The 24,471-nt window shown below is 51.6% G+C and overlaps 1 protein-coding gene across 5 annotated transcripts in view; it reads left to right on the top strand.

Moving 5' to 3' along the window:
- Positions 1–24,471, top strand: part of LOC102403559 (NADPH--cytochrome P450 reductase) — a 53,269-nt gene that overhangs the window by 15,623 nt on the left and 13,175 nt on the right. The window contains exons 1-2 of one of the 5 annotated variants that reach the window (XM_025275247.3): positions 3,982–4,115; positions 12,403–12,594. In XM_025275247.3, coding sequence (XP_025131032.3) covers positions 12,410–12,594 — 185 coding nt within the window. In that variant the 5' untranslated portion in view covers positions 3,982–4,115; positions 12,403–12,409. Of the gene's footprint in view, positions 1–3,981; positions 4,116–9,441; positions 9,466–11,336; positions 11,476–12,402; positions 12,595–22,520; positions 22,782–24,471 lie in introns of those variants that run through there. The other 4 variants (XM_025275246.3, XM_025275244.3, XM_025275248.3 and 1 more) reach the window with 4 other exon arrangements.

The raw sequence follows: 24,471 nt of genomic DNA, 5'->3' as shown, positions 1-24,471 counted from the left end.
ATTCTCGTTGCTACATTCACACCAACACTTGTCTCTCTCACTGTCATGTTTTTTCTTGATCTTTTTGAGAATAAGTTTTACATATGGACATATAAAGTACCCCTAAGTACTTCAGTGTTTCTTTTCTGAGATCCAAGGGCATTTTCTTACATAGCCATGGTTTAATAATATAAGGAAATTAACACTGATAGTCTGTGTTCATTGTCTAATCATAGAATTTTTTTCAAACTTACCACTAATGTCTTTTATAGCAAAAAGAAAAAAAAAATTTTTATTTTTTCTTGGTCCAAGATTGCACTGAACTGTAACCGCCCACTCTTTACTTTCCTTTGATCTGAAGCAGTTCCTCAGTCTTTCTTTATCTTTTGTGACCTTGACATTTTTCAAAAAGTCAGGCCATCTCTTTATGGAATGTCCCTCAGTGTGGATTTGTCTGTTTCCTCCTGATATGATTCAGATGTGTTTGTGGAATGTCACAGAAACAGCCTTTTGTCCTTAAAGCCCTGCATCAGGTGCTTTCACTTCGTCCCAGTATTGAACTCTGATCTCTTGATCATGGTGGCGTCAGCCACGTTCTCCACCTTTTATTTCAGTATTGACTCTTGCGTTATTCTTTTATCCAGTGGGTTCTAATCTGTTGCTAGCGGTATTTATCTTGCTGGTCAAGTTGTCCCAGATTTCCCAGTGGGAACCCCTTCGGGTGCACTCCTGCCTTCTTTAGACACGTCCCTGTCGTTCTTCAAGCCCTCCCTTGCTCTAGCACAGCAAAGTGATCCAGGTTCATCCGCTGCTTTTCCTGCCCTTGTTCCCGAGTCAGCCATCTCTCCAAGGAGCCTGAGTTTCTTTGGTTGGAGAATGGTGTTGAGAAGCCAAGATTTGGATGCTAAATGGCTTCTTGCTCCTAGGATATCTTTATTTCCTCTCAGCAGACAAAAGTAGGAAATACACACAAACACATACGCATTTCCATGTTCATCTTCATATATGAAGGAACCATTGTGTACGCTGATATCTCTAGTTTCAGTCCAACCCCACAGCATTCATTCCCTGATCTCTCTCCCCATATTTGTACCTCCCTCCTTCAGCAGTAAGAAATCCAGCTCCTGTGAATCTAATATCGTAAGTAACACAGTCATCTCCTTATAAAGAATAGACAAAGCAAAGGTCCTTTTAGACACCCGCCCACCACCATCATATTCTAGATGTTTCCTAGAGGAAATCACTATTGTATATATCCTCCTGGATCATTTTTCTGGAGAACTACCTAATTTTTATTTTATTTCACTAGTGGTTTCATAATGAGACTGTCGCTGCCTTCTGTGTTATGTATATATAATGACAGTATTTCAGTGAGAATACCATTAGTTCCACATAACTTTTTTTTTTTAACTATTGTATAGCATCCCATTACTTAGAATGGAAAACGTAAGCACCCACTTCAGGGGCTGGTACAGGCAGTGCTGAGCTCAGTGAGAGACACCGTCAAGGAAGAAAGTCACCAGACCCAAAGGTCTGGGTATATTTTTTTTTCTTTTTCCACAAGAAAAAAGCTTTAAAAGTATTTTTCCAGTTAGGTAAATAGCACATACTCATTATTTTTAAAGAAGCAAGTCATACATTAAAAATAAAGTGGGGAAAAAAATCTCCCCCCCAAGATAATATTTTGGTGCTCCGTTCACATATGCATGCTATGCTATGCTAAGTCGCTTCAGTCGTGTCCGACTCTGTGCAACCCCATAGACGGCAGCCCACCAGGCTCCCCCGTCCCTGGGATTCTCCAGGAAAGAACACTGGAGTGGGTTGCCATTTCCTTCTCCAATGCATGAAAGTGAAAAGTGAAAGGGAAGTCGCTCACTCGTGTCCGACTGTTAGCGACCCCATAGATTGCAGCCTAACAGGCTGCTCCGTCCATGGGGTTTTCCAGGCAAGAGTACTGGAGTGGGGTGCCATTGCCTTCTCCGCACATATGCATATGGAGACATAAATACTTTACATCCTAGAATACATGTGCTGTTTTGTGGGTACTTTTTTTTTCAGTGTAACTTCAGTCTTTTAATACTCAGCTTGATGCATTTTTACATAAACTTCCCAGGAACTACTGCTCCAGATGAGATACTGGCCATTGCCCAGTATGCCAGAAGGTTCCCTTGTGCCTCCTTCTCCACTGATGACCCTTGACCTAAAGGTAACTGCTATTCTGTCTTCTGTCACCATTGACTGCTCTTGCCTCTTCTTGAAGTTCAGCCATAAATGGAATCCTTTAATAAGTCCTCTCCTGAGTTTGGCTTCCCTCGTTCAGCATTACGTCCTTGAGATTCAACTGTGTTTCTGTTGGTAGCAGCAGTTCATTCTTTATCATGGTCATGGGTGCTTTTGTTGTTTACTTCTTTATCATTAAGACTTTTCATAGTAGTCACAGCTACATTTATGACAGCTTATAACCCTGTGCTAGGCACTGTTCTAAATCCTTGACAATTTCAGCTTGTTTCAGTTCAGTTCAGTCGCTCAGTCAGGGCCAAATCTTTTCGGCCTCATGGACTGCAGCACACCAGTTTGCTCAAACTCATGTCCATCAAGTCCATGATGCCGTCCAACTGTCTCATCCTCTGTCATCCCCTTCTCTTCCTGCCTTCAATCTTTCCCAGCATCAGGGTCTTTTCCAATGAGTCAGTTCTTCACATCAGGTGGCCAAATTATTGGAGCTTCTGCTTTAGCATCAGTCTTTCCAGTGACTATTCAGGACTGATTTCCTTTAGGATTGACTGGTTTGATCTTCTTGCTGTCCAGGAGACTCTCAAGAGTCTTCTCCCACACCACAGTTCAAAAGCATCAATTCTTTGGCGCTTGTTTAATCCTCAGAATAACCCAATGAAGTAGGTACTACTATTAATATTATTGTAATAACATGTCCTTGTCTCTGTATCAGGTTGAAGAATCTCCCTATCACTCCCAGTGTACCGAATTTTTTCATCATGAATGGATGTTGCATTTTGTCAGATGCTATTTCTCATCCACTGGTGACCACACGAGGTTTTTTAAAGAAGCCTATTGATAGAGTGAATCACATTGATGTTTGGATATTGAACTAACCTTGATTCCTGGAGAAAACTCCATTTGATCATGATGTAGTATCCTTTTTACATTTTGTGTTATTTGATTGGCTAATATTTTAGATTTTTGCATCTGTGTTCATGAGGCATGTTTGTCTGTGGTCTTCTTTTTTGTACTATCTCTGTCTGGTTTTGGTATCAGCATAGTACAGGCATAAAAGAGTTGGGAAGCCTTCTATTTTCTGTAAGAATTTGTACAGAATTGGTCTAATTTCTTCCTTAAATGTTTGACGTAATTAATCAGTGAAGCTGTCTGCTTCTGGAGTTCACTTTTGGTGATGATTTTAACTAGTAATTTGAATTCTTTTAGAGAACTCTTCAGCTGATCTATTTTTCTGGAGTGAGCTCTGACAGTTTATGTCTAAGGAATTTGTCCATTTCATCTAAGTTATCAAATGTTGACATAAAGTTGTTCATAATTTCCCATGTTACCCTTTTAATGTCTAAAGAATCTGCTGATGTCCTCTTTTTCATTCCCTATATTGGTGATTTATATCTTCTTTTTCTCCTGGTCATTCTGCCTGAGGTTGATCTATTTGAGAACAATGTATATATCATGAGTTCTAAAAATTCTAGTTTAGTTGAGAATTTAAGGATTTTTTTTTAAGAGAAAACTTTTTGTTGAAAAATATTTTTTTCTTATTATTATTCAGGGAGGGAATCAGAAGGGACCTTAGTAATGGACACACATTTTATTTACTTATGAAAATATTTATTTATTTTGGCTATGCTGAGTCTTAGTTGCAGCATGTGGGATACAGTTCTCTGAGCAGGGATTGAATCCATGCCTTCCAGAATTGGGAGCACAGAGTCTTAACCACTGGACCGCCAGGGAAGTCCCTAGATACATGTTTTAATTCAAGCTGCACCCCTCATCAGCTGTGTGACTTCAAGGGGCTGAAAGTCTCTTCAACCCCCTGGGATGCCCCTCTTCGCAGCGGAAAGCCCAGCTCCGTGGGAAGCATGGACTGATCCTGGGACTGGTGATCTTGATTAATCAAGAGGGTTAGTATTTGCTCCCCTTTCCTGCCTTTTTCAGAGTCTGCCCTGCGCCTCCCAGTCTCTTCCCGTTGCCCGAGTCCTGAGGCCGTGCGGCGGATGTATCACTGCGTCATTGTCTGCTTTCACTTTCCACAGCTCTTCTTTAATGAGAACTAGACGCATGTGTGTATGTCTGTGTGTGTGTTTCAAAGCCTTTGAAAGAAGGGAAAGAAGGTCAGGAATCCATATTGAAGTGTTGACTCAGGTCAGAGACGAGGGTTTTCTTCCTGGTATCGTCACCAGTTAGCTGGTTTGGTTTTATGATCATGAACTTGGCGGGTCTGTGTCTCAGGCCCCTGGTGTGGCAGGCAGTCTGTCATTAAGTGCAGATTACCTAGCCTTGTGTTGACCCACGTCCACTGATGGGAGTGGGGCACGCCTCACCACGGTTCATTTTCTTTCTGTGCATCTTTGTCAGAAAGTTCTTCCTGGAGAGTATGGGAACCTCCGTCCCTCCGTTACCACTTCTGCAGTCCAGGGCCGCCGCCACCTCTGTTTCCTGACCACCCAAAGCAGGGATCAGCTGCCTCTCAATCTCTTAGGGTAAACTTCTCCGGTTCCTTTCCAGCTTCTCATGTGTCATGTTTTGGGGACCACGCCATCCTGGGGGTCCTTTTCTGACTGTGTTCTGGTTTGTCTCTGATGCTCCCTGTCAGTGGGCCCTTAGTGCCGGTCCACTCTGGGAAGGCCCCGTGTGCTCTGGCCCATCCCATTCCCATTTCTTGGAAAGGGAGGCATAGGATCTGTTTTGCAGCCTTGCTATGTGGACATTTCCAGTGAATGGTGGCATGCCCTGCTGGGGATGGGGGGGTTCTGATTGCCCTTTGGCATTTCTCATCACACCAACACCCCTTATTCCCAATGAGGCACTAGAGGCAGAAGCCGACCTCATCTGCCCAGACCTTGAGTAAAGCAGGGCAAGCCTGCAGCTCTGTGCCTCTCTTTTCCGTCTTTGTATTCACAGTCAGTGAAGGCGACGGGGTGGTCAGGAGGGTGGCGACTTAAAAATGTGCATGAGAGCTATGAGATAGGTTTTATTGGGGGCAAAATGAGGACTGCAGCCTGGGAGACAGCACCTCAGCTCCGAGAAACTGCTCCAGAGAGACGGGGTGGGGGGAGGACAGTATGCATGTGATTTTGGTAAAGGGGGAATACATGCAATCAGGCACAGATTTTTCCAGAAGGTTTCTGCTCATCTCGTGAAGCTTTCTGCTAGCCATGAGGAGCAGTTGTTACCGTGAAGGATTTTAGTGCTTTCCTGGGTATGAGAAGATATAAGAATTGGGCTCAGAAAAATCAGTTCCTGAAAATATCTGTTTGAAGACCTGTCCTGCCAGTTTTCCCCTGAGCACAGATGCCTCATTTCTGCTCTCTACTCTGAGCTCCTTTCATGGGGTGTTGAAGGTCAGCAGCTGCAGTAGCCCATGACTTAATCCTCGTAGGGGTAGATGACAAGTGCCGATTTGTAGTTGAGGGGGTGAGCCATATGAACTTGGCTTAGAGAAGCCCAGCCCTTCCTTCTGGGTCTCTCCTTCACCTCTCATGCCAGATTTGGGGGGGCCTCCCCCACCAAGCACAGCAACTGGGTACCCTGCAGTTTAACTCCATGTTGATTCTGTCTACCTGGAGATAGAGTCAGATCCCATAGGGTAAGGGTTCAGTCCCTCAAGACTGCTGCCCCCTTAAAGGCCCCCACTGCAGATGCTGGTCCCAAGTCCAGGTTGTCATCTGTGCCTCTGACTGATGGACTCTGCATTTCGGGTCCCACAGCCCCCTTCTCAGGTTTGATTAATTTGCTGGAGCCACTGACAGAACTCAGGAGAACACATTTACCAGTATATTAAAGGATCTGATGAAGGATACAGGTGAGCAGGCAGACGAAGAGACACATAGGGTGAGGTCTGGGAGGATCCTGAACCCAGGAGTTTCTGTCCCTGTAGACTTAGGGTCACCCTCCCAGCACGTGACTCTGCTCACCAATCTGGAAGCTCCCTGAGCCCCGTGCTTCTGGGATTTGAGGGAGGCCTCCTCCTGTAGGGATGATCAGTTATTCAGTCCGTTTCCAGCCCCTCTCCCCTCTCTGGAGAAGGCGTTGCAGGTAGGGACTGAAAATTCCAAGCTTATCCCCTGGAGAAGGAAGTGGCAACCCACTCCAGTATCCTTGCCTGGAGAATCCCGTGGACAGAGGAGCCTGGTGGGCTACAGTCCATAGGGTCGCAAACGGCCGGACACGACGGAGCAACTAAATAACAACAACAAATTCATCGCTTGGTCGTCCTGGTAACCAGCCCCCATGCAGGAGCCCACTCACAGTTGCATTCAAACAGAAGATGCTCCTGGTGCTCTTATCACTTTAGGAAATTCCAAGAATTTTAGGATAGAAATTCTGTGCCAGGAACAGGGGGCAGAGGCCCCTGTATGTATGTATATATTTTCTATTACCTCACAGCTCTCGTGTGAAGTTTCTTGTACCATAAATTGCCCTTGCTAACGTTTAGTAGTGTCAACTAAGTTACAGCCTCAGATGCCCCAGAGTTTATTGCCAAGGGCTTAGGGGATGTGTGGGTTCACAATGCTTTTGGTTCAGGCCAGGTGGCTGAGGCCCCAGAGAGGCCGAAAGAAGAAACAAGCGCACGTGGCCGTCCACGACCGGCCGCAGTTCCGGTGGTCAGTGGCCATGGGGCTTTGTCAGCTCCGTTTAGGCTGAGTGATGCTAGCTCGCTCTTCTGCCTGCTTCTTGCCAAGTCATGCTTTCACAGATCCAGCTTCCCTGGCTGCCTTCCTCTTTCACATCCTTGCATCAGACACAGTGCCCGTCACGTGTCTCCACATCCCACCCATAAGCCCTGTTAATCGGGGGAAAAGTCATCAGCCGGGGCATCTGGGCGTCTGTGGGGAACATGGGCCTGCATGAGTTCTAGTCTAGGCTGCCTTGGTCATGGCTCCACGTCTGCACTGATCCTGTGGGTGCAGCCACTGTTTGGGGTTACCACCCTGCCACCTGGTTCTAACCGTGCCACACCCTCACCCTGTCATCACTGCCACCCAGAGCTCAAAGGCCTTAGGCACGCAGAACACTCCTTCACACACTGGTCTTAAATCTCCTTTTAAAGGCCAGCCTCTTACTCATCACCCTTATACTCGCACATGCAAACGCATCTTGTCCTAACAGTCTTGAGTCACACTAGATTCTGTAACTGCTGCTCTTTCATCATTTGTATCAGTGGTTACAAGTGAGTAACTACTGCTCGTTTATCAGGAGGCACATGCTTCCTCCAGCTGGAACTTTTCCCTCCTTTACCTGACTGGTGGACCCTGGTCATTTTTCATGCCCCAGCTCAGAGGTTGGTCCCTGGGCGACCCATCTTTGACTGTTTGGACCATCTTCCCTTCTTCTTCCTCAGAGTTCCGTTTTCCCCTATGTGTGGCCCCTCCGTGGTTTGAAACCACTGGAATATGCCGACCAGCGTTGGGACAGAGAAGGCCTGACAAAAGAGAGGACTTAAATAAGATTTAGAGTGTTATAATACCCAAAATGCTTAGGATCCAATTTAAAAAAATCACTCACCATCCTAAGAACTAGGAAAGATCTCAACTTGAATGAGAAAAAGCAGTCATACAAAAGATAAAGAAGAGCTGAACAGACATCTTAGAACTGAAAGATACCATAGCAAAAAGAAAAGACCAAAATTCCACGGATGGCACCACGACAGAATTGGCAGAGGAGACCACCGGTGAACTTAGGAGAATGGAAATGACCCAATCTGAGCCAGGAGAGAAGCGAGGTGATAAAACTGAGCATGGCCACAGGGACTTGGGGACAGCCATACACATAGGCCAGCGTGGCCCCGGGAGGGAAAGAGAAAGAGGGTGGGGCTGAGAAAGAACTTGGAGACAAAATAGCTGATAAGTTCCCAACCTGCAGATGTAAGAAGCTGAGTGAATGGCAAACAGGATGAACCCAAAGAAAGCCTCGCCGGCCTTGTGTGGGTTTAAAAGGTCAGCGAGGCGGACACTGTACCCAGAGGGGAGTGTGTTCCAGCTGCTCTTTTGAGCAGTGCTCTCAGCAGGCTGCCTTGGGGAGGCCCTTTCCCCTGAGTTATCGCTCAGGCTCTGGAGGATTAGCTGTTAGGCAAGAGGAGGCTTGGTTTCCCTGAGGATTCTCTCTCTCATCTTGAAGAACCTTGGCAGAGGTTTGTGACCCTGAACAGACCCTACTCGCGCTGCAGCAGGGGTGGGGGGTGGGGAGGTGGTCCTGGCTCCTTGGAGGCGACGGTGCCTGCGTGCCTGGGTGACGTGCACACTAAAGGGGCGGCGCGTACACCGCTCGCTGGCTTCCTTCCTTCCTTCCTTCCTGTTGCTGCATTCATGCCAACTCACTGTGATGTCAGCGCCAGCTTAGTCGATCGGTTACCGACGAGAAGTTAACGTACAGTGACGGCAAAGCTGCAGATGCTTTCCAGAGGACGATCTGAGACGTCAGGTGCTGTCGACAGTTGGGTGGAGAAAGAGCCCTTCTCTTTTTGCCACATGTGTCCCTTCAAAGCTGACTTCGCTCCCGCCATGCCCTTGGCCCCGGGTGGCCAGCGATTTGTTCACCCCGCTCTGCAGGGTGTCGGGCTGCCCCGGGGACTGCTGCTCAGTTGCCTCTGACTCTGTGCTACCCCACAGACTGTAGCCCTTCAGGCTCCTCTGTCCATGGGATTCTCCAGGCAAGAATACTGGAGTGGGTTGCCATTTCCTACTCCAGGGGATCTTTCCAACCCAGGGATTGAACCCACATCTCTTACATCTCCTGCATTGGCAGGTGGGTTCTTTACCACTAGCACCACCTGGGAAGCTCTGGCATTGCTGCCTTTGACCTTCAGCATCAGTGGGAACTGGCTAATTGGTGCAGTTCAAAAGGAGGAATAGCACCTGTCTGTCTGTTTATGTCCGTTTCTATATGTACACTGTCTTTATGATAAAAGTGAAAAAACGTAGGTACAGACCTAATATGTAATAAAAGATTGAATCAGACCTGCTCTGTTTGGGGTGGGGGAGACTTACTTGGCTGGTCTTTGATGAATCCCATTTTTTCTGTGTCTAATTTTTACATGTAAGAATATGAAAGCCTCCTTCCTGCCAGTAAGGGATTTGCCTAGCTGGTGACAGGCCTGTGGCAAGAGCCTGGTCTGGTTAAGAACTTCCTGTATTTTCCCACACCCTTTTTATTTTCTTCTGTTGTTGACAGATGTTGCTTTTGGACCCGTGAGCTCTGTACTGTTTGGTTTTCCTGCTTCCCACTAAGTGCAAAAGAATGAATGATTGAAAGGTAAATTGCACAGGGCTCCCAGAGTCTCCCTCGAGGGCCTGTGGGGACCTCAGACTATCTCACGGTCAGCCCATCTCACGGTCAGCCCCCCGACACTTGAAATGGAGACCACCCACCAGGCAGGATGGTCAAATTTCTTCCATCTGAATATTTCACACTCAGAGTAGAGTGATTTTATGCAGCAGGGCCTTGATTCCCTGACCTTGCTGAGGTGCCTCGGGGCATCATTGCTGGCACCCAGAGGTGCTCAGAGAGACTCCACATCTGTGCCCCTGAGAGCAGCTTGGGGGTGTTTCTCAGTATCAGTGTGAGATCTGCATTCCCTTTGACACTCTGTGTGTCTTTGCAGAGCTGGGTTTTTGGAAGTTGTTGGGATCCAACTACTCCTAAATGGAACTCTTTGGTATGTCTCTTGGCCTAGGGATACCATTTACTCAGATTCCAGGGGCTTCACAAGCCGAGAAGGTCGGGAGACCTGTGTCCTGGAGGATCACTGCATGGGCATGCTCCCAGCCCCTAAGTTCTTTTGGGTCTGTAGGCTTCATGTCAGTGGTTCATGCAGTTGATACATCCTGTGTGTTTCAGTGAATTCATTGACTTTTTTCATTCTGTGAGAACTTTTTTCCGGCCCTAGGTGATGTGCTAAGCACTGTGCTGGGAAAGTGTGACACACACCCCCACCCAGGAAGTGACAGTTGAGCTAAGGTCTGAGGACCGAGTGGGGAGCAGGTAGAAGGAGAGCATCCCAGGCCTGGGTCAAGGCCCTGGGGGCAGGGACACAGGCTGGAGAGGAGGGCAGGTGCGTTCATGTACACCTCCGTGGGACGTTGGTGGTTTAACATTTTGTTCTTGGCTTCAGCCCCCAGGCACATGGCTCTGATCCTAGTTGGGAAGCATGAGGTGAAGGTTTTTCCTGACTTCCTCCTTGCCAGCCTGCCAACCCTTCCTTCTCACCACGAGCCAGATACCCAGGTGTCTTGGGGGGACTGTTCGTCCCTCGGGAACTGGGGACAGAACAGAGAGACGTGTCCACTCTGTTCTCCGGCTTGGGTGAGTGGCGAGTAAACCTCGCCCCTGGAGCCTCCCGGCCTCTGGTGGAAATAGATGCTCTCCGGGGTCCTTTGCACCGCCCTCTGCAGCTCTGGTCTGTCTGACATCTTACGTCTCAGAGCTGTGGAGACCCCAGTCTGAGTGCTGCGGTTGACTTGCGCGTGTGGCAAGAAGCAGTTGTTTAGTTTTGTGGGTGTCAGTCCCCCCTTGGTAAGTAAGGGGGCCGGGCAGCCTGAGTCAGCAAGGTGGTGGGACAGGGAGCTGGCAGTCGTCGCGGGGGGCTCTCCTGGGTCAGCACGTCAGCCCTGGTGGGAGCCCCAGGCGGGCTCCAAAACCATGAGGACAGGTCCCCTCCACAGCAGAAGTCTCGTGGGCGCACCAGACACCACTGCTGGGGCGGGTAGAGAGACGTGACTAACCCTGAGTAAACATTCAGTGTGTTTATAAGGCAATTCTTTAAACAGTATTCTCTGGGTACTCGAGTTAAGATTGTCTTTTCACATCAGATATCAGAAAGGGTGAGCTGAGGTGATCTCGGGAACTCAGCCTCTGAAACCAGCCCCTCAGATTAGTGACCAAGCTGAGAAGCAGGCTGAGGGCCGCCCTGAAGGGCCCGCTCCCGGCCCTCAGCTGCCCCGGGGCCCCCGCTGTGGTTCCCCAAAGGCAGTGACAGCTAATGGAAGTCACGTGTGAAGTAATCTCGCACTGCCCTCCTCGCCGAGCTGTGACTCAGGCATTTCTGACTGAGCCTGGAGCTGTGGTTGCACTGAGAGCCAGCCACTGGGTAGGAGCAGTGATTGCAAAAGGGCACAATGAGATTGCAGAGCCAGCCCGGCCTTGGTGACAAGAGGCAGAAATGCACTGCGGGAGTGTCTGGGCCTCTGTTGACTCATCTGTACATACCTGCCAGGTTTCAGTGGTGGAAGGACCAGTCGAGCACCTTTCAAGGGGACTAAATAGGTTGGTGTGGTGGGGGTTCCCAAGAACACCATCTGGGAACTAAGCCAATCGGTGTGTGTGGGGGGGTGGGTTCCCCCAAGACCACCGTCTGGCTCAGTGATGCAGCAGGACTCACAGAACTTGGCAAAGCTGCTTTACTCCCAGTCATAGTTGATTACGGCCGAGGGAGACAGCCTGAAAGCAGCAGAGGGAGACGCGAAAGGACAGTCCAGCAGGAGCCGGCAGAAGCTTCCAGGTGTGCTCTGCCCGCGGGCGGGCTGTCCTCCGGGGTAGTCACACCATGTGCTCCACCGGCAGCCACGTGTGGCCACGTGCCTTAGGTGCTGCCAGCCGGCGAGGCCCCCTCTAGCCGTGGCGTCCAGGGTTCTTACTGAGAATCAGTCTTGAAGGCCCGGGGCGCCCCCATGTCTGAGCTCACCGCTTGAGTCTCCAGCGCCCCAGAGGTCCCAGCAGTACGATGTGACTCAGAGCCCCAGGTGTTCCCCTAAGCTGCAGCATTAGCATAAACTGGGTGAGACATTCTTATCAGGCGGCACATTCCAAGGGCTCAGAGGTTATTTCCATGGAGCTGTCCAAGGGCCAGTCCCTGAAGACCTGTGGAGCGTGCTGGTTCGGGGCATCCCGGGCCTGCCGGGGAAAGGGAAGCTGCGCCCCGCTGTGTCCTTGTGGGGCTGAAGCAGGCTGGTGTGGGGAACACGTGGTTCCTCCTCAGGTCACCGGAGGCCGGGTCCTGGTTCCAGCCTGTGCCCAGGTGCACCCGGGGCTGAGCAGGCACCACGCGGCCCGCATGCTCGCTTGGTTCTGGTCCTGGGGCTCTGCCTGTTGCTGCAGCCCTTGGGGTGTGCAGCCCAGACCGAAGCCTTCAGGGGGCCCCCCAGCAGGCCCCAGGCAGCCCCTGCTGACTTCTGTCGTTCTTTGTCTGGACAGATTCCTGATGAACATGGCAGATTCCAACATGGATGCCGGCACCACCACGTCTGAGATGGTGGCTGAAGAAGTGTCCCTTTTCAGCACGACGGACATGATCCTGTTTTCTCTCATCGTGGGTGTCATGACATACTGGTTCCTCTTCAGGAAGAAAAAAGAAGAAGTCCCCGAGTTCACCAAGATTCAGACCACGTAAGTGACAACACTCAGGGTCCCCCCCGGAGCACGTCTCTGCTGTCTTCCCGGCAGTGCTCAGGCAGGAGCAAGCCGGCTGAGAGGGGCAGGGCCCCTCGTAGCGTCTTGGGTTTTGCCTGATTGGTGGGCTCTGCTTCTGGTCTAGCTTCATAAGCGCTTCTGTTTGCGCTGCCCCTCACATCGGTCAAGGCCCTTTGATGCCTGTCTCGTATTCAGGCGTCACAGGAACCAGTCAGAGCAGAAGTTGCCGTGTGCCGACAGGCAGCCTGATGCTCTGGCACGCCGGGACCTCAGCACAAGGCTCCCAGTTAATGCCTCACTCCAGGCCCTGACCGTGCCTTTCGTAAACACACGGGCTCACCGAGGCACGCTCCTCAGGGCCAGGGCACAAGGTAACCGGTCCTTTCGGGATTCCCTCGAATCCTTTTCATTGTCGACAAGGAGAGAGTTGCAGTTTGACGCTGCCTTAACATATCCTTATTGCCTAACAGCTGCTCATTTCTCTTTTTATTTTATTTAAAAAATTTATTTATTTTAATTGGAAGATAATTTCCTTTCTCTTTTTAAATGAAGAGAGGAGCCTGGAGCTTAGAGATTGGTTGCGGTCAGGGGTTGGTGACAAAGTAAGAGAAAAGCTATTTTTTCCTCCTCTACCGTCAGTGCTCAGACTGAACGCTCCTTTGAGCAAGCAGTTCTCCAGCTCTCTGGATCCCAGCTGGGTGTGACACTGTCTCCTGAAGTTAGCATCAGCTCCCCCAGGTTACGGGTTAAGCCCCAGAGGCCTGCCCCCTGCCCCCCTCAGACAATGATCAACAAGTCCGAGTGCCAGCAACTACCTGGGTCAGAGGTTCCCATAACCCCCTGCTCGGGTTTGATTAATTCGCTAGAGGGGTTCACAGAACTCAGGAAAACACCTTTCTTACTAGATCACCTGCTTAGTGTGATTTAGTAAGAATAAAAGAAATAGCCAGATGGAAGAGAGGCATAGGGCAAGGTGTGGGGAAGGGGCCCGGGGCTCCCCTGCCTCTCTGGGCTGCCACCTGCCCAATCCTGTGTCGTCAGCAGCTCCAGGACTGTCCAAATCCCATCCTTTTGGGTTTTTGTAGAGGTTTCGTTGTGTGTACATATTGATTAAATCATTGACTGTTGGGCATTAATGCAGCCTCCAGGCCCGCTCCCCTCTCCGGACGTCACTAACCCTAAACGCAGTGACCCCGCCCTCACAGAGCTCTTGTGGGTGACGTCTGTAACATCAACTAGCTCTAGTCCTGCCACTCGGCAGCTGCTTAGGTGTTTGTGTCCCAAAGTGTTTTGTACCAAGCGCTGCGCTGGACGCTGCAGGTATGCAAGAATGGCCTCTATGTTAAAGAAGCTAACAAGTCAGGACTTGGAAAGGTACTTTAAAAAATGGTTTCTGAAACACTTTCAGCTCAACAGAGTGGGTGGCCTCATCGCTCATGATGGAGGGAGAGGTGAGCAGGCGGGAGATACAGGCTCTGTGGTCTCTACTGAGGCATCCCCTCTTGGAGAGGTCAGAATGGTGTGCTGCAGGAAGGGGGCCACATTCCAAGACTTCAAGGGCTTTGCCAGCAGAAGGCCAGAGTGGGGCGGGGAGGCTGGCAGGCGAGCGGAGGCCAGCCTGTACCCCTGGAACTGGATAGGTACATTCGTGGTGTGGCAGAGTATTCTTGGTGAAAAGGTATGGCACTCAAGAGGACCAGTGCCTAGGTCCCAGTTTAAAGGGGCCCTGCGTCTGCTCATCTGTAAGATGCAGGCATATCCCAACCCCTACCCCCGAGGGAGGCTATGCCATGAGAGAGCCTGGAGCCGCCATTCTCGCGTTACCAGGGTCCCTGGGCTCACTAGATGGACTTGAAACAGAAGTCCTAGACTTTACAGATTCACAGATTCAAATGGTTTCTCTTTGCCAGAGTGCTGAAACTCTATTTCCCTCTTTATAATCCTAAAATTTTCACCCTCCATGTTTCAGTCCCCTTCTCGTCCCTCATGGTATCACGCTGAATACCTTGTGGCCAGGGTCCTGCGTGTACACTGTAAGAGAAGCTGTTGTCGAGCAGTGGTTAGGGTCTGGGCCGTGATGGTTACAAAGGTTTGAGTCCTGACCCCACCCCACCCTGTATTAGTCTTGTGACATTTGCCCTCACTTAATCTTTTGAAGTTTGTGTCTTCAATTATAAATCGGAGATAACAGTAGAACTGACCTCATAGGGCTGTAAAAATTAACTGACATGCTCCATCATAGAGCTCTTTGCCCAGCTCCTGGTGCTTGAAGAGCCCTCATCATTAATACTATCTCCAGTCTTACAGGAACCTTCCAGAACACCATGATTACCCTGTTTGGCAGAGAAGGAAGCGGAGGTGTTAGTGACTGAGTGTGCCTGAGGTCACCTAACTTACAAGCAGAGCTGTTTTTTTTTTGAACCTGGATCTACAGACTCCACAGCCCCCAGTTTTCCCCGCTTTGCCAGGCTGCCTCTGTCTCTTAAGATGTGGGTAATATCCCAGTTTAAAGGTGAGAGAGCTGAGACTCAGAGAGGCCGCTTTGCTGATGCGCCTGGGCCACAAAGCTGGCCCCATGCAAATCCCTCCATGCTGCCCCTGCTCTCTCGTGCTTCCGGTGACCGCAGGCGGCTCCAGCCACAACGCGGCACCTCCCTCACCACCAGGCCCGCAGAGAGCCAGCGGTGTGGGGACTGTCTGCAGTCCACGGCTGGATCCAGAGTCCTCACTGATTCCCAGTGGCTTCCAGTTGGTCTTTTAAGGCCTTTTCAGGCCTTCACCACCCAGGATAGTGAGTCCAGACCTTTGGGCATGGATATTTTTTAAAAACCAAGCCAGTGGGAGCGGCTGTGTCTGACAGCAAGCACAGGATGCACGTCCGCAGCCCCCTGACCCCAGACTTCGGGGTGCACGTGATCCCCAAGGAGCCCCCATGTCCGCAGGTGAATCTCCCAGGCGTGCTGGCCTCGGGGGGAGCCCTCATCACAAGGCTGGATTGGGCTTCAGAACCTCAGGTGCCCAGGGAGGGCTTCAAAGAAAGGTCAGTTCTAGAAGGCCTCCGTGGTATTTTTCATAAGCTGTTTATTGAAATGCATAACATGCAGACATAAAAGTACACAGATCTTAAGCACATGGTTTGATCATTTTTCACAAAAGGGGCATAATCATGTAAGAAACTTCCCCCACTAGTCTCACCACCCCCAGGTCGCCCACTCTCCTGACTTCTCGTGACAAGTGTCGTCTGTGTCTCGGGATGTGTAGCGTTTGGCCATTTTTCCTGAGGTTTCTCCACATCATGTGTAGTGATAGTTCTTTCGTTATCATTACATGGCGTTCAGTTGTGGGATAAACCATGATTTATTCACTCCCGTCACGAAGGCCCTTTAGATTGCTTCAAGCCTTAGGCATTGTTACCAGTGGCTCTGCAGGGAACACCTGTACAAGTGGACATGGTTCCCGTGTGGACGTAGCTCTGCTGGGTGTGTGGTGGACGTGGAGGTGGGGTCAGAGGGAAGGCTCACGTGTGTCTCTGTTAGATACAGCCAGTTTCCCAGCCTGCAAGTACCAGCTTCCAGCCCTGCCCCCAGCAGGCAGGGGTTCAGTTGCTGCCCATCCTCACCAACACTTACTTTCATCAGTTAAAAAATTGTAGCCTTTCTAGGGAGTTCCCTGGCGGTCCAGTTTTTAGGACCTGTTGCTTTCACTATCAGTGCCTGGGTTTGATCCCTGGTCAGCGAACTAAGGGGTTTCTGGCTTGGATTGTGAAGCATCTGCCTGCAATGCAGGAGACCCAAGTTTGATCCCTGGGTCAGGAAGGTCCCCTGGAGAAGGAAATGGCAACCCACTGCAGTATCCTTGGAGAACCCCGTGGACAGAGGAGCCTGGTGGGCTACGGTCCATGGGGTCACAAAGTGTCGACACGCCTGGGCCACTAAACCACCACCACCACCGCCACAGTGAACCAAGACCCCGCAAGCTGCACAGTATGGGCAAAAACAATTTTTTAATGAAAAAAAAAAACCAATAAAATTTTAGCCATTCTAATGGGCATGTGGTGGTACCTGTTTTAATCACATTTCAGTGATTTTTCATGTTTACTGGCCACTGACGTATCTTTTGTGAAGGTCATTCAAGACTTTGGCCATTTTTTTCTTGCCAGGTTATTGACCTTCTTCATTTGTCACAGTTCTTCATGTATTCTAGATTCGAGTCCTTTGTTAGATATCTACATATCGTCAGTATCTTTTTGTAACTTGCCTTTTAACTCTTTTAATAGTATCTGTCTTTTTGTGATCAGAAGTTCTTAAACGGGTCCAATTTGTGAACTTTTGGTTGGCCTTCACATTTATGGCTAATGCTCTGGCGTCCAGTTTAAGAAGCCTTATTTTATGGTCATGGAGCTTATCTTTTGTATTTTCTTCTGAAAGCTTCACTCTTGTAGTTTTTATCTTAGATCTGCCATCCAGCTAAAATTGATTGGGTATCAGCCAATTGTCAGGGCCCTTTGAGATTCATTTTTTCCTTTATGGATATCCATGTGTTCAGTTCAGCACCATTTATTACAATAGAAAAGGTCATTCTTTTCTCACTGCACTAAAGTGTCATCACTGGGATGTGAATCGGGGGGCCAGAGAGATGGGGGTGGACTTCTAGACCCCTTGTTCCATTGGTCTGTTTTCTGTCCTCTCCCCGGTACCACACTGTTCTGTTTTCTGTGATTTTATAGTAACTGTTGACTTGGTATCTGGTAGTCCAAGTCCTCCAGCTTTGTTCTTTTAAGATTCTGTTGGCTTTTGGGGGCCCTTGGCATTTCCAAATAACTTTTTTTTTTAAACTTGGCCAAAGCTCAGCTTGTGGGATCTTAGTTCCCCAACCGGGCATCAGACCCGGACCCCAGCAATGAAAGCACAGAGTCCCAACCACTGGACTTGCAGGGACTCGCCTCCATGTAACTTTCAGAGTCAGTTTGTCAATGTCTGCTGCTGCTGCTGCTGCTGCTAAGTCGCTTCAGTCGTGTCCGACTCTGTGCGACCGCATAGACGGCAGCCCACCAGGCCCCTCCGTCCCTGGGATTCTCCAGGCAAGAACACTGGAGTGGGTTGCCATTGCCTTCTCCAATGCATGAAAGTGAAAAGTGAAAGTGAAGTCGCTCAGTCGTGTCCGACTCTTAGCGACCCCATGGACTGCAGCCCACCAGGCTCCTCCGTCCATGGGATTTTCCAGGCAAGAGTACTAACAAATGAAAAAAAAAAAAAAACCTGCTGGGATTGGATGGAATCTCTCAATTAATTGGCATCTTCCAGTATTGAGCTTTGAGCCTTCTAATCCGGAAACATGGTTTTATCCCCCTGGGGAGGTGTTTCGAACAGTTTACGATAGCAATTAAAGACTTGTAATAGAGAGCAGTTACAAGCAGCGCATCCTCATAGTAATAATCCCTCTTTCATCTGCACTCCCTCTTACTCCTCCCCCTTGGCTCAGCTTGTACCTCTGGGCGGAGCGCGTGGGGCCAGGGCAACTCCCAGTGTGGGGGACCCCAGGGTGGGGTCTGGAGCTCAGGGCCCCTCTGTGCCCACATGCACTTTGCTTGCACGTATAATACAGCCCCCTTCCTATTGGGTGGGAATTTGTTTCTTTCCTCCTTCCATGGTGCAGAGATAGTGTCCTGTTCCCATCCCATCCTTTGTCTGGGTCTCCAGCCCAGCCCACGGCCTGTCAAAGTGAAGATACTCAGAGAAAGGCCGTTGACTTAGTAAATGCTAAAATCTGCACGTGTGTCTGCCTCTCAAGCAAACTGGCTCACAGGCTGGGTGTGGCTTACGTTACATTTTTTTTTTTTTTTTTAATTTACAACATTGAAAGCCCTAGCAGTTTCACTTAAAACTCACTTCTATATAACCTTTTTTGAAAAAGGGAGAAAAAAAAAAGCATCCCAGAGGACTCGGCCAAGCTGTGAGCCCACCGTGACCGTGGCCAGCAGGGGCTGGGGCTGAGCAGGGCCGCCGGTGTCGAGGGGGTCCGCACGGCAGCCTGCGCCCCCAGCCAGCCCCGGCCGTGCTCCCCCTCGGCTCTGCTCACAGCCTTGGGAAGCCCTCACCCCTGCAGCCTGCTCCTCTTGTGGTGCTTTTAGGAGAAACAAAGCTGCTTCTTACAGAATGTTGCAAGCAAACACTGAAGCATGGGGGGAGCCCAGGCCCCCGTCACCATTTCAGCTCGCCGCTCCGGGCCATTCCCACTCTTGCCAGATTACCTTAAAGCTGGCGTATGATTTCACCATTAGTCCTGTAACTCATATGAATGATGAATAAAGAATCACATGCTTTCATAGGAAACTGGAAATATCTCCTGTGAAACTAGACGGAAACCTGCACTAGCAGAATATTCCAGTTCTCTCACATTCGAGGACTTCCCCTTTCTAAACCTAACACACCACTTCCCTCCCACCCCTTCAAGTCCGCAATACGTGTCAGTATCAGTGGATACTCGGCTGGCATTGTTCATAGTTCCTTGAGTGACCAAGCCATTTTGTTTAAACCTTTTTTTTTTTTAAAGATTCAGGATCTAAAGCCATACATCACAATTGATTACTCAATCTTCTCAACCTCTCTTTTGGAGGGGTCAGGTCTACATGCAGTAAAAGTCTCCTTTTTTTTTTCTTTTTTTTTTTTTTAATATATTTCATTTATTTTATTTGGTTGCATTGAGTCTTAGTTACAGCGTGTGGGATCTAGTTCCCTGACCATGGATCGAACCCAGGCCCCCTCCATTGGGAGCACAGAGTCTTAGCCACTGGACCACCCGGGAAACCCCCCAAATTCTCCTTTTTTAAAAAATTATTTTGAATTGGAGGATAGTTGCTTTGCACTATCATGCTGGTTTCTGCCATGCACATTCCCCTTTGTGAAGCGCACAGTTTGATGAGTCCTGACAGGTGTGTGCAGTGGCGTAACCAGTGTTACAGTCTAGATAACCAAGGACATTCCGCACCCAGGAGGCACCCCCACAGGCCCCTTCACAGCTGGCACTCCCCAGCCCCCACCCCTGGCACCTGCTGGTCTTACTTCTGTCCCGCACTTTCGCCGTTTCTGGCAAGTCATGCTCACTGGGGCTGTGGCCTCTCGTGCCTGGCTGCTTCCCCATCACACAGTGACAGATCTCTTTCGGTCCGAAGGCTTCATTCCACCCCTGTGACTCCCTCACAGCATTTTTTGTTGAAGAAACCAGATCATTTGTTTCCCCAAGTTTCCCATGGTCTAGATTTTACTGACTGCATCCCACTGGGGGTTGCTTCTGAAAAGCCACAAAAAAGCTCATTTTCCTCCATGACCTTTGTTTGACGGCTCGCTCTCAGCAGAAGGGCCAGGAAGACTAGGAGTCGAGGCCTCCAGCACCATCTCTGACCATTCTCTGTCTCCCGAGTGCTGTCCTGGTGCTGGTTCTTTGCACACCCAGCTCAGGGCCACCTTTCCTAGACAGGGGTCCTTGGCTCTGACAGTGGAAACGCAAACGGATTTTACAAAGAGCAAAACACGAGGAAAGGCCATGGAGGGTGGACCGTGCCCGAAACCGCCTGCATCTGTGGTGGACACGGCGAGGACGTGGGCTCAGGACATTCATGCTACCCTATACTCGGAGCTGGGGGTTTTCTGCTGCCACCTGACCACAAGGGACCGCTCCTGTCCCTTGATGGGATTGGGGAGGTTTTGCCATTCTAGCCAGTGCCCCAAAGCTCAGACGTGGCCTGTCTGGGAAGCGATGCAGGGCCGAGTGTCAGTGGCCCTTCTGACCTCACTGGGCATCCTCTGGGCTCTCGGTGCCAGTGGCTTCATCTCTGGGGGCCAGGGGCCAGGGCGTAGGGACACAGGGCATCCTCAGGGCCTCATGTGCAGGTGGGACGCACGAGGGTGGTACAGTGGACAAGGCTCAGACAGCCTGAGGTGCCACTGGCGGGATGTCAGGAGGGAGGTACCCCCCAGGCTGAGTCTGGAGGCTGAGTAGGAAGCTGGGAGAGGGCCGCGTGTGCTGACACTGGGACCAGGAGAACAGGGCCTGCTCTGGGGAAGGTGTATCCTGGCAGAGCCTGGGTGTAAGTCACCAAGGGAGTCAGGGGTCGTGAAGGGAGCCGAGATAGGAGAGCTTAGGCTGGGGAGGTACCCGCAGGGTCTTGGGGTTTTTGTCTGACCCTCGTGGGGAGCCAAGGGGAGGGCTGGTGCCAGGGCAGCCCCAAGAGCTACGGTTTGCGTCTGGGCCCCACACAGATTGGCGGATGGTCATCAGGAGGTGTCCTGCTGACCAGGGCCCATAGTGTCCACCAGGGGAACATCACTCCCCCCGAGGCTCAGAGTACCCTCAGTGACAGGGAGGAATCCCTGGGAAGGGCAGTGAAGTGTTCACGGGGACCGCCGTGTCCTGTGTCCTGACCGACGGGGTGACCAGGGAGATGCAGCCTTGCTCTGCTGGGGGCGGGTGGGGAGCAGACCCTCAGCCTGCCCTGCTGGGGAGTGGGAGGGTGCCTCTGGGCTTTCCTGGAGCTGAAGTTACTGCTTCAGCCCCAAGCTTCACTTCCCTCCAAAGTCAAATGGGGCAGAATCCTTTCCACCTTCCCGGTGGGGGTGGGCGGGGCAATTACCTGAAGTAGAAAAGGAAGTGAACAGGAGCGCTCTGTACGCAGGGGTCCCCCCGTTTCTTGTCTCTGACCCCTGGCCTCCCACACTGCTGCATGCTCCCACCTGCCTCGCCGCTTTCTGCCCATGGCAGTTCCCACTCTGGGCCTGGGTGGTAGAGAAAGCTGCTGTTTCTCAAGCTCCAGGGAGCCACTTTGTTTTCACCCCAGGCAGCTTTTCCCAACCACTAGCCACAAGGTTTCTGCCACGAGGCTCCGGTGCGTCTTCCCCCTTCCACCACCTGCTCTACCATCATCAATGTGACCCAGCTCTCGGCCCTTTTCCCGGCCTGCCGCCCTGGGGCCTGGAGAACTTGTCGCCACCCACAAGGCTCTGAAGGGAGCCACTCAAAAGCAGCTGCCCCACGTGTTGCCGGGAGCAAGGGAAAGTCTCAGAAGAAGTCAGTTCCGCTTTGCTGAAAATTAAATTTTACAAACCCTTCTGAGCGTGGCCTGGGACTGGAAACAGAATGAATCACGCCAGCCCTTGTGGTTTGTCTCGGTCCAAGTGACTCAGTGTTCTTGTCCACCCTCCTTTGGGCCGATCCAGTCCCCCCCACCACCCCCACTGTAGTTGACCTCAGAAACCAGAGGCACTTCTGCTCCCAGTTTGGGGGTGGGGAACCTAATTGGAACCGTTTGTACTCTGGAGCCGTGTGGTCTCAGCTCCGCGCCTGGGCCAGCCGTGGCCTCTCCTGATGGCTGTTTACTTGGGTGCCTTCAAAGGGGGGCTCCCCACATGGAACCATCTCAGCCCACCCTGCTGGGCGTTCCCCGCACTGTAGTGAGGGGCCAAGATGTGCTAGTTTCACGGACCCTCTACCCCAGGAGACTGGACCCAGCGTAGTAGGCTCTGTCCCCCGCAGTTCTTTTGTAGGGAGGGAGATGGGAGCCAGATCTAATTTAACGGGACCCGGCAGCAGGCTCCTTTATAGGGATGCAGCCCTGCCATAGCAACCTGCCCCACCGCCTCCCAGGGTCCAGAGGAGCTTTGTTCAGCCTGCACGACTTCATTTTTTTTTTTTTCCTTAAAGTGGAAAAGGGGGAGGCTGTGGGGAGAAAGGGCTTTGCTATAAACAGTTACCAAGGAGACTCCAGCTGGGGCTGGGGAGGTTGCCTCCTTCCCTCGGTCCATACAGGAGGAGGAGGGGTGTGTGCCAGACGCAGGGGCTCATGGGAGGCTCCAGCCGGGAGTCCCGGTTCCTCCCCACTGGGCCCGCCAGATGCGGCTGCTCTCCCAGGCACCGGGGTCAGAGGCAGGCAGGGGCTCTGCGGGGCTCCCAAGAGGACAGAGCGTCCGGGAGGATGTGCGGCGTCCATGGGCCGGGCTGCCCACCTCCAGCGCCAGTAGAGAATGGACGGAACCCGACCTGCTAGCTGCTGGCCCCCTGCACGCTTCCCGGGGTGCAGCATTCTGCCTGGTCCCCGCAGTCCAGAGCAGCTGGGCATGAGAAGCCATGGGGTGCACCTACTCAGCTCATCAGGACGAGCCCATCCTGAGGTCAGTTCCAGACAGCGTCCAGGGAGACGGTGTGGATGCCCACAGGCACCCCCACTGGGGTGTGGAGGGAACTTGCTCCTGGGCAGGGACGTCTGGAGGCACAAGGAGGGCATGGCCTCAAGAGCAGCCCCCCGGGGCTCGCCGGGGCACGGCCACCCTGGCCCCCGCGGTCCTGGTTTGCAGGCTGCATATCTCTGCTTCCTGAAGAAAGGGGTTTAGACCAGAAACCAGAAGGGCCACAGTCGCCCTACCCATCCCTCACCCTGGAAAAGATTGGGTTCCGAGTGCGAATCCCAGTGCACAGCGGTCAGGAGCGGGGAAGCCAGGCAAGGGCACTCAGGGGTGGCCCTGTCAGGGCCTGGCAGCCAGGCATCAGCAGTGGGAGCATGAGGAGCCTGCCCCGTGTCGGGCAGTGACTGGAGGCGTGGACGGAGTCTCCCCCTCCTCCTCGGGTTTCCTGTCCCGCTTGTGGCTCTGTGGGTGTGATCTTTCCCCAGGGGCTGAAGCTAAGGACAGTGCTGGCCTTCAGAAGTGCACGCCTTTCTCAGGAGCACCCTGTTCCTGGGGGTGGGGGGGTCTTAGCACCTTGTGCCTGCCCTCTGACACCCCCAACCAGACCTGCATAGAGGGCCCCCTTTCCCCTTCCTGCCAGCCTGGAACACCCCCTCCATGCAGCTGCATAGGGAGCCTCCCCTCCCTGGCCCTCCTCCCCAGAGCTCATCCCCACCGGCTGCCTGGGCCTCATCCAGGAGCCCCTCAGCTGCCGCGGCTTTCCCTCGCGGGAGCCATTTCCTCCCTGAGACTAGAGCCCAGCTCTTCCTCGAGGCTTTTCCTGTCTCTCTGGGCGCAGTGCCTGCTCCTTCTGGAGCCTGTGGCCTGCGGATGCCCCATCAATTTGGTCTTCTCACACCTCACCCTGCTGAAATCACAGAGCCACCCAAACACTTTCCCCTTCCCTCTTTATCCCTAAGAGTTAGACGAGTTCCCGGTGTGGAGCACCCCACTGGGGCAGCTGCAAAGGTGGAGATGCAGGGTTTTCAATCAAGGAGTCCGAGGCTTCGAGAGGCTTGACTTATCTAGTCGGGGGCCTATTTAGTAGAAGAAGCAGGTTTTGACCCTGAACCTCTCTGCTCCTGAGGTGTGGCCCCTCCTCTTCCTCTTTGATTTTCCGAGCCTGGTGACAGGCCCTGGGAAGGTAGGGGCCACCTTATGTAGTCTCATGCCCGCCCCACCTTGGCTGGCCCACATCACCTGGAGGTGGAGGACAGGCAGCCGGGTGCTCAGTGGGTGGTGGGTGTGCCCTAGTCCCTGTCTTCAGTGAGGACTCAAGTCGACTTGGCTGAAGCTTGTATGGAAGCCTCTGTCCTTTGAGAGAGGAGAGCTTTTCCACTGATGTCAGACCCTCAGGTGGGTCGGGGAGCCTCCAAAGGCCTCTGAGGCCACCTCAGCCAACCTCCTGCTGGGCAAGGACTCAGGACCGACCATCCCAGAAGCTGATAAGGCTTCATGTGCCAAGTGCAATCGTGCTCATGCTGATTGCAAAGAGATACACAGGCAGCTCCCCCAAGTTGTGACACCCAGCCCTCAGGTTGAGCAAGAACACACTGAAGGGTTTGGACGGAGGCGTGAAGACGCATTGAAGGTGGTAATGGACAGCCTCATGTCAGTGGCAGGGAAAGTGCTCTGGAGA

Source organism: Bubalus bubalis, chromosome 24 (assembly GCF_019923935.1).
Source record: "Bubalus bubalis isolate 160015118507 breed Murrah chromosome 24, NDDB_SH_1, whole genome shotgun sequence".
NCBI lineage: Eukaryota > Metazoa > Chordata > Mammalia > Artiodactyla > Bovidae > Bubalus > Bubalus bubalis.
This window is presented reverse-complemented; position numbering and strand designations above follow the sequence as displayed.